At 34.1% G+C, this 10,654-nt stretch overlaps 1 protein-coding gene across 1 annotated transcript; it reads left to right on the forward strand.

The window, feature by feature from the left end:
* Positions 1-1,241: 1,241 nt before the first annotated feature.
* On the forward strand, positions 1,242-6,992 carry ZC3H15 (zinc finger CCCH-type containing 15; the record flags this gene model as incomplete). The annotated part of the gene is made up of 9 exons (XM_015826398.1): positions 1,242-1,343; positions 1,503-1,614; positions 1,708-1,860; positions 2,230-2,321; positions 3,187-3,369; positions 3,982-4,128; positions 4,249-4,350; positions 4,606-4,732; positions 5,434-6,992. Coding segments are annotated over 9 exons (1,212 nt in total), but the record flags the coding sequence as incomplete, so codon positions are not given.
* Between the last annotated feature and the right edge of the window lie 3,662 nt (positions 6,993-10,654).

A 10,654-nucleotide genomic window follows, 5' to 3' on the forward strand; every position in this document is an offset into this window, starting at 1 on the left:
AGTTCGGCAGAACCGGTAGCTAATTTTTTGTTGCCCAGGCCCAGAATGGACTTCCGGAAGCAGCATCCACACAGAGAACTGGTTGTTCACATATTTGAATCCCACCACTGTATCTAATGTATCTTTGACATGGATCATTTAAAACAGACATGTCAAACTAGCGATGTCATGTGACATTGCGCGACGTATCGGGACTGTTTTGCCATTGACGGCAATGGGGTGGGTGTGGCTTCTGCATGACACGTCCGGCCCATAGGCCGGCAGTTTGACACCCCTGATTTAGAAAAAGTAAAAATTAATACCCAGTTCACCTTGTTGATAAACAATTTGTGGCTTGTTTAATATTGTCAGTTTATGCCTGGCTCTGTATGGATTAGGAGAGACACTGTAGAGAACCACTATAATATAGTTATTAATAGCAAAAACAGCTCTTAACCAGAAATGTGGGTACAAACAACTTTCCTTTTTCCGAACATATACAAGATTTGTTGAATCATTTGGAGTGAAAATTAACCCACAAAATGTAGGATTTAACTGGCTTAACTGTAACACTGTAGCAGAGAAAAAACAAAGAGATATTCAGCTATATTTAAGGCTGTCTATTATGTTATATGAGGGGAAAATAAAAATGCTTGAAGGCTTCCATCCTAATTATGCTCAAATAAATAATTATATAATGCTGCATCTACTTTAATAGCCTGATATATTGCTGTCGATAGAATTATAGGGTATATACACAGAGTTCTGTTTTTCATATATTTTCTTTTTAGCTTTGTATGCAGAATATTTTACTTCAGTTTTACTGTCACCTAAGCATGTTTATTATAACCCCTGAGTCTGCAGGGCTTTGAGTTAAAATCTTTCAATTATTTAAATAATCAATTTAAAATCAATTTAAAATTTTATTTATGGTCCAAGACCAAACACAATAACCAATTTTATTTATATGGCTACAACCACCAGACATTGTGTCTGGACACAAAATTGAATATATATTGCAAGAAATTGGACCGATGGATAAGGAAGAACTAAGTCTACATGTTTTCCTTTGATTGGCATTTCTTATAAAAATGATGTTTTATTATTTAAGTGGATATATTTTTGAATATAAATGTATTCTAATAAAGCAAAAAAAATTGTTATAGTTTATGTTCTTACTAAAGATAAATTTCAAAAACTGGATTGCTTTACTTGAATTTTGTAAAATGCAATGCTAACTCATGCAAATATTTCAAATTTAGGATAAAACGTTCGGCTTAAAGAATAAGAAAGGAGCAAAACAACAAAAGTTTATCAAGGCAGTGACCCACCAAGTTAAATTTGGTCAACAAAACCCACGGCAGGTAAGTAAATACTAGGCTTTCCTCTTTTCCCTTTGCACATATCGTGATTTGATTGCTTTTTTGTTATACCTATGGTTATAGCCAAATGGCTATGGGTAGTATTATAATTCTATAATACTAATGGCTATATATCATAATGATGATGATCTGTTCTACTAGGCTGCTCAAACAGATGCTGACAAAAAAGGAAAGAAAGACGATAAGAAGAAAGAATTGCAAGAATTGAATGAGCTTTTCAAACCTGTAGTTGCAGCCCAAAAAATAAGCAAAGGTAATTTACTTTCTGCATTTTTTTAGTGTTGAATTTCAGGTTTATTTGTTTAATCTGAAAAAAAAAATACTAAACAGTGTGCAAAATTTACAGGAGCGGATCCAAAATCAGTAGTCTGTGCCTTTTTCAAGCAAGGGCAGTGCACAAAAGGAGACAAGTGCAAATTCTCTCATGACTTGTCTTTAGAGAGGAAGTGTGAAAAGAGAAGTGTCTACATTGATGCACGAGATGAGGAGCTTGAAAAAGGTAGGTTATTTCTGTAAAATAGGTTTAAGTTAAGTCCTGTAAATTAATATAAATAATATTTATTAGGGAAAGTATTCTTCTCTTAGATGAAGTTTTGTAAGTAGCAGTGAGATCTGTTTTCTACCATTTTAACAAGATATTTCTTGGCTACCTGTTTTCAGGACAATTACAATAAGAATAGTAAATAATTAAAAACTAATCATACTGTTGTTAAAGGCCTTCATAATAACACAAACAGTGTAGTAGTGTTATAAGTGCATCTTATTAAGCATGGGATGGTGCTTTTTGTTTATTTTTTTAGATATGTTTGTAAGGAGATCAAAAACATTGGATTTTTCTTTTCATGAAACATTTTGCTGTTCTGTCTAGATACAATGGATAACTGGGATGAAAAAAAGCTGGAGGAAGTAGTGAACAAGAAGCATGGGGAGGCTGAAAAGAAAAAACCTAAAACACAAATCGTATGTATTTTTGGTTCTTAAAGAATTTGTACTAGAATTCCTTTATGTAGATTTTACATATTATTTCATTGTGTATTCTTTCTGTGTAGGAGAGAAACCCACTGATAAAATGAACTGAAATACTCACTGTGTGCTATGGAAGGCTAGTGTAATAATAGCTGAAACTTTTCAAAACTTCCATGATTCAAAAGTATAGTTTGTTTTAGCCTGGACAAATTAACCTCAGTAATGGCATATTAACACAATACAATGGAGGGAAATATAGAATCCATAGAATTAGAACTATCTCAGGCATATAATTATTGTGCCATAGATTATTTAATGCTTTCTGGATGTAATTCCAACTTTGTTTTTACTACTTCTATTTTAGACATGAAAGGCATGAAGGTGGGCTGAGATTTATATAGAGAAAACAAATCCTGTTTCAAGGAATGATACTTACATGTGTCAGTATAAAGGAATAATTTTGGAAATATAGGTACTGTATAAACTACCTTTTCCCAATCATAAATTAAAGAGCTACTTCAGATCTATTCAGGATTATATAGTTACTAAGTAACTATGGATATACTAATATGAATAGAGAATGAGATAACAAATGTAGTAATATCATCTGAAGGGATTGGGGTCAAATACAAAAATAACTAAAAGCATTTTAACTAAGAGAATTATATCTCGGAGAAAAATGAATGTAGACACTTTATTCTGTGCAAATAAAGCAAACATTGACATATTACCTTCTCAACCTGCTTTGATATTGCTCCGGGTGAATTCATATGTTTGCATTTTGTCCCCAGGAATAAGAAGCATTCTCTTGTGGGTATAAAAATAGAAAACAGAGTTTGATGCTAAATGTTTAATGCAGGTGTGCAAGTATTTCCTTGATGCTATTGAAAACAACAAATACGGCTGGTTTTGGGTCTGTCCCGGTGGAGGTGACAATTGCATGTACCGCCATGCACTTCCTCCTGGCTTTGTGCTCAAAAAGGACAAAAAGAAAGAAGAAAAAGAAGAAGAGATTTCTTTGGAAGATCTAATAGAAAAAGAGGTAATGTAGCCACTTACCCTGAAATAGATAGAGTGGGAGAAGGAATGCAGTTATTTGGGCAATGAGAGGATCCCATTAATTGAGTAAAGCTGAGAATGTTAAATTTAGAGATATTATTAAATTGCAATTATAATTTTTTAATTCTTGAGAAAGATTTATAGAGCTGCAGTATTCTATTAGCCTACTTTAAAAAATTTAAGCTTTTTAATTTCTGCAACATTAGACATTATGAAAATAAATACTAGTATTTGCCTCCAGGGGTCACCCATTTATCTTAACTGAATATCTTTATGGTAATGAATTTGTCTTGTATATGTCATTGGATAGTAATAAATAATATGAAATTAATATAGATGGTTTTTTGACCTTAATTTTAATTTATATTTTATATTTCCAACTGCTTGTAGGTTCTGGAACCTACAATTTAAAAACATGAAGTCCTGCCTTTGGTTCCAAATAAGCTAGAAATTCAAGGGATCTAAGCCATATATACTCACAATTTTGCTGAAAAGATTTATGATAGATTTCAATTTTAATGTACTAGAGAATGAGAAAGGGGGGGAAAAGAAAGTCTTTTAAGATCCTGCAAAGTGATTGTTTTTTATCTTGCAGCGTTCTGCCTTAGGACCAAATGTTACTAAAATTACTTTAGAGTCTTTTCTTGCATGGAAGAAAAGAAAAAGACAAGAAAAAATTAGTAAGGCTGAGCAAGATATGGAAAGAAGGAAAGCGGACTTTAAAGCTGGTAAAGCATTGGTGGTATGTTCTGCTCTTTTATATAGCAAAATTAGGCCATACTTTTATTAGTGCAAGTTGTCTTGAAGTCCATCTGTCCATAATACAATTCTGCTTAATGTTGGTCCTTTTCTCCATGGCTAGATCAGCGGGCGTGAAGTGTTTGAGTTCCGTCCAGAACTAGTTGATGCAGATGATGAAGAAGCAGATGACACCGATTATATTCAAGGGACAGAAGAAGATGAGGTAAAGCAGCTGCAAGAGCAATGAGTATGTGATACTGAGAAAAAAATGCCCTTTACAATTAAAAAATCCTATAGTTAAATGCACATGCTAAATTCCTCCATCAGTACTTGCTTTAAGGTTGTAGTCCAGTGCACAGGCAATTGAACAAAAATATTAAATACAGAGATAACTTATTTATTTATTTATTTATTTATTTATTGCTATAAGCAAGATTAGAAAGCCTAATTATGGGAAACCATGTTTCTTCCACTTCAGGTTGATGAACTTGTTGATGTAAATGATATCGACTTGAATCTTTATGTTCCAAAAGCTGTGGATGAGACTGGAATTACTGTAGCTAGTCTGGAACGATTTAGCATATACGCTTCCGCTGAGAAGGATGGTAAGGCATTTAAACACCTGTTTTATGCTAATGGGGAAGATTTTGGTAATTTTTAGATTCTGAATATTATCCTATATTTAATAGTGAATCCCAAAATATGACTCCTATTGCAAGTATGATTTGTTTTGATAATTGAGTTTCTTAACTTATCCCAAATAACATAAAAATAGGTGCAAAAACATGATAAAATTGTTTCCAAGTGGGAGAGTCAAAACCTCCTCTTGAAAATAAAGCTAAAGTCCTAAATCTGCCTCCTCATAAGGAACTTTTTGCATCTTTTGCAATACCTAAATTCGTCTAGGAGGTGAAGTAGTAGATTTCTGATTTCTGAGAAGTTTATTTCTAAATATAATGCTTTGATAGTTTTACTTTCTAGTTCCTCAGCTTTGATGTATTTTTCAAGTACATCAGTCATGTTTAATGATATTAAATATGATTGATGCATAAATAGGTACAACTTTGTATAGCGATCAAGCCGCTGGCTTAGAAACTGTGAGACCTTGAGTTTGAATCCCACCTTACGTAGAAAGCCAGTTTGGGGGCGTTGGGCCAGTCACACACTCTCAGCCTAGGAAGCAAACAAGGGAAACACCATTGCCAAAATTTAGCCAAGGAAATTGCAGGGACTACTCTAGGCAGTAGCCAGAGGTTAAGAGGGACTGAAAGACACATACACAAATAAGAAATGTTTTATTTTTCAGACAACAAGTTAAGTGAAGCTTCAGGGGGTGGACTTGAAAACGGAGAGCAAAGTGATTTAGATTCTGACAGTGACATGGAAGGCAACCCAGAAAACGGTGTAATTGATGCTGTACCTGTTGATGAAAATCTATTTACCGGCGAGGACTTGGAAGAACTAGAAGAAGAACTAAACACACTTGATTTAGAAGAATGAACAAGCAAATCAAACATTGTCTTCAACTGGTTTATCTAAAATTCTTAAATGGAGTATTCTTGGTTCCTCATGTGATTCTGGAAAGAACGTTAAAGCAGAAACATTTCGCCAATTTTTCTGAATCAGTCTTAACCAGTTTCATAATAAACTATTCATGTAATACACTGAAAGGATTCCTTTAATATGCAGGGATATTGTAATGAAATCAAAAATAGAAGACTAATTTTCCACAGAATATAAAGTTGAATGTTGCTATCAGGTCCTTGAGGAGATCAAAGCACAACTGCATCTGTGTTAAGTGTGTTTGAATGATTTAAGTTTAAGATATATTGTATAATGATAACAGATTGAAATGGCTGTTCTCTGTGCTGAAATTGATCAGAAAGTTTAAAGCAAATATTGCTCATGGTGAAGACTCATGAAGTGACACACTAGTATGGGGCTCTGTTTTCCATATTAAACATAACTGACTGACGAAAGTGTAAAATAAAGGCTATCTGGTTGAAAATATTGATCCCAGTATACATGCATGTTTTGCAGGGAACAGTAGATTTGAACAAAAGCAGTTTTGCAGATGGATGCAGTTTATGCCATAATCTCGAGGTAGTGATTCTGAATGCAAATGCATATTCCTTCCTTTTGTTGATCCAAAAACCAAACCAAAAATCCACAACTTTATTCTTGTATCAATATCTACTGTAAATTTTGTGATAGCTTAGATTTCTGCTTTGAATCACCTGTCTTAGTGGGAGACTCTAGCATTCTTTATTATCTAGAAGTAAAGTAAAAACAAGTTGCACATAATTGAAAAATGAGTTGCTGTATTACAGTGGCATTTAGATAAAATGTATGAGCCAGGTGGATTAACATTAAATATTTGCTTTGCATTTTGTTTTGACATTAAGAAGCTATCCTAACATTTGATTGCAAAGCAATGATGTAAGAAGGGTTGTCTGACTAATGTGAACTTTGATGTGTCGTAGAAATCAGGCTTTTGTATTCATTTCAAAAGTGTCGTTTGTGTCTAGCTTGAAATCAACAGCCTATGTACAAATCCAAGAACTTATTATTTGCAAAGAGGATTATGATCACTGGGAATTAAAAATAATTTCATTGCTTGATCTAGCTGGTAAAAGGCAACTCCTTGCCCCATATCCAGAGAAGTGTGTACTATCTTTTTCATGTAAATTGATATTTGAATGTAAAATAGAAGGTTGTAGATTAGTAAATCAAATCTTCCTGGAATTCTACTGGTTTCCAATTGGATTAAGGAAGGAAACAAAACTGATATAATGTATAGTGAAATGGCTCTTCAAGATTGCCATTATTTTTATACTTAATGTATAAATTATACATAAATGCAAATCTAGTTTCTTTGTCAGTCCTTTTTTAGATTATTTCTCTTGGGTTTTTTTTTTTTTTTGCCTTAATTTACCAACTCTGCAGAGACTTATGGACCTAAGCTTACGTTTATTTTTTTATGTGTGTTTTTTAACATGGCATACCTGTTTGCAAAGGGAATGGGATTTTAATGTAATTGGACATCTTAATATTTCTCCTTTTAAAAAAGTTTGGAAGAATCTTCACAAAAAAGTAAACATCCAATAAGCCTATTAATGTTATTTATAGAGAATGAATTGTGATGGCTCTATTTACTTTCCCAGAGTTGTTCATTTTTGCTACATCAAACAAACTATAATGAAATATAAACACATTGATTTTTTTAAGTGATTTGATTTTTTTTCACTAATAGATGAAGTTATGCTTTTTTTCAGGAATCTAAATATTCAGCTCCATTTCTGCATATGGTAATTTATTAAGCAGGTTTTCATAGATTACTAAGCAGTGATTGCCTATAAAATTCTTATCTATGGTTTAGGAAGGAATATATCAAATTTGGCAAATCACAGTATCTTGCTAAATTTGATAATGCCTGAAATCTGAAAAATAAGCTCTTGAATTAAAGATAAGACAATTTTGGGTTGTAGCTAAAATCACATTTGTCACATTCGTCGTTTTCATGAACAAAACTCTTCCAATGAGCCTTAGGATTCCTTGAAATATTGCTTCACAAGTGTTTAATAGAATTATTAAAACATCTATTGAAATAGATCCAGATTGTCAAGATGGAAACCATGTAAATGGTTTAAACTTTAGTGAAATAGTTTTGTATTTCTAGTAAAGGAATTTACTGACCAAGCAATTTGGTCTGTTTGGTACTGTGAGAGGGTCCTACGGCAAATACATTTTATAATGATATTTCTTAAATTAAGAGTACCTTTCAGAGTCACACAGGAGCCTGAAACAGGTTGAGTTTTTTTAATGTATATAACAGAAAGAGGCTGTAGTTTTGGAAGGCTCCAAGTAATACTTCTGAATCCTCCAAAATGGAGTAGGGTTTCCTGCCTGAGCAGGGGGTTGGACTCGATGACCTCCAAGGTCCCTTCCAACTTTTATTTATTATTATTATTATTATTATTACTTCTGGTGCAGTCATAAAGAGACCCTTTATTTGCATGTGATTTGTTGACTTGTTTCTAATTAGTTTTCATAGTATTTCCATATGATTTCAAAAGAGGTCTTGAGGTCCTAGCTTGTAATGTCAACACAGAAATGGAATTCCATCCACAAATCTTTGCTTACTACAGCAACCTTCACTTTCTATAAGATCATATGGATTTGATGTTTCACCAGGACTGACATACAGAAATATAGGAGACAGACAGAGAGAGGCTAAATTGAAAAAGGTTGAAAAGTTCTTCAAAAGTCAGAACATTTTTGAAAAGGTAAGTGCATAGGCCCTTAATAAAGTTTGTATGATGTCAGGATTGTAAATAATGTACTACCTGATATAATTATTTTAGAATGCCAGAAGAAATATTAGTAACCTCATGTCTACAGTATTATTCAAGGCGACTGAAAATGTGTCCCTATTGTATGAACCTTGCACTCTTAATCATATGCATTTTTTAGCATAGCAAGACTTAATTTAGACATAGTAAATATATGGAACCTTTTATGTCTGGAAACAATGTACATGATTTTTATTGTGAAACAAACAAAACAAAAATTCCATTGAAATATTTCCTTTTATTTTTTCATGTCTGATTCGTATCCATTCTCTGATTCTTCCTTTGTCTTCCAGTTTGCTACTGGCAATTGTTGACACGTTTATAGATATGTACACCCGTGTACTTACTTTAGTGCCAGTAATATTAATATATATATAAATATAAAATAGGAATATTATTAAATAACAAAGTTTCCTTTTATACGTTTTAATGATACTTCTAAAAGTTTTTTTTTTAAAAAAAATAACATGTAATCTAGCCTAATACAAACTTAAATGTGTAATTAATGTCTTTTCATATGTACCAATGACTCAGTCCTCACTGGGATGCTGGCGTGGAGAGTATCAACTTTAATTGATTGGAATATCAACCTCGATTAGTCTCTTTACATTTAAAATGTACATTTTCCCAAAGAAAGCTAATTCCACCTAAAAATACAGCAGTAACGGACTAGTATTTTTAGCATGCAATCTAAAGAAAAATAATGTGTTTTGGTCCTAAATTAGCACAAATTGTTTTCAAGATAATGCGTTCACTTTAAATTAACATATGTTTGTGGTTTCAGGGGGTATATTCAATACACAGATATGTGCATATTGACTAAGTAGATTTTGTGGCACTAGTGAAAACAGTCATGAAAAAGTATTGTGAAAAATTAGTTAAAACTCGTCTCATTTACCTGAACAGCTTATCCTATGTTAATATTGACTTATGTAGCACTTCTTCTCAAAGCTATAGTGTATATGCAAATTAGTTCAGATACTTTACACGGTAAAGTACAGGATAAGGCAGATGTTTTCTAATTCCAGCATGATGTTCATAAAACTGACTCATTTCTCCCTGAAATTTCTATCCCCTAAGCTAGCTCAATCTCTGGATCTGCCTATAGTGCAGTGATGGCGAACCTTTTAGAGACCGAGTGCCCAAACTGCAACCCAAAACCCACTTATGCATCATCGGGTGCCAGGTGGGCGTGGCCCATTGGGTGGGCATGGCTGTGGTGGTAGTGGCAGACTGGGTGGCACTAAAAAGTTCAATTAATCAATTCCAACTTTGCGAAATCTTTTTTTTTCCCACGAGAAGTTGAAATTGATTGATTGAACCTTTTTTTTTTTTTGCACACGGCGGAGGCCTAAAGCGAAAAGGTTTTATAAAACCCAGCTGAAGGCCTAGGACTGGGGTGATGGCGCACATGCCCACAGAGAGGGCTCTGCGTGCCACCTGTGGCACGCGTGCCATAGGTTCGCCACCATGGCTATAATGCATACTGTACTTGCAACAGAAAAATGCTTTGAATAAAATATAGTAAATATTTTTCATATTTACTAAGAGCTTGTTCTGTAACCAGTATAGTGCAGAAAAATAAGAACATGATCCATTACTATTCTCCTGCTGATTTTACTCCAATTGCCATTTTAGTGGCATGCACGCTGGTGTGCAAAACATTTCCTTCATTTTAATTATTGCTTATTAGTCATTACACTGGAACACAAGAAATCTTAAGTATGAGGATTTATCCCATAGATCAGTGGTGGCGAACCTATGGCACGGGTGCCAGAGGCGGCACTCAGAGCCCTCTCGGTGGGCACGCGCACCATCACCCCCAGTCCTAGGCCTTCAGCTGGGTTTTATAAAACCTTTTCCCTTTAGGCCTCCACCGCCGTGTACAAAAAAAAAAGGTTCAATCAATCAGTCAATTTCAACTTCTCGCGGGAAAAAAAAAGATCTTGCAAAGTTGGAATTGATGGATTGAACTTTTTAGTCCCACCCAGTCTGCCGTTACCACCGCAGCCACGCCCACCCAATGGGCCACACCCACCCAGCACCCGACGATGAAATGAAATACTGGAGAACGTGGCTTTAGATGTAGAATACCTTCCCTGCTTCCATGTTGTTTAAACATTGTAGAGGGAGGAAACTTAGTGTTGCTGTTTTGCATCCCCATTGCAAGCTTGC

This window comes from Protobothrops mucrosquamatus, unplaced genomic scaffold (genome assembly GCF_001527695.2).
Source record: "Protobothrops mucrosquamatus isolate PMUCROS unplaced genomic scaffold, P.Mucros_1.0 scaffold3099, whole genome shotgun sequence".
NCBI classification, from domain to species: Eukaryota; Metazoa; Chordata; class Lepidosauria; order Squamata; family Viperidae; genus Protobothrops; species Protobothrops mucrosquamatus.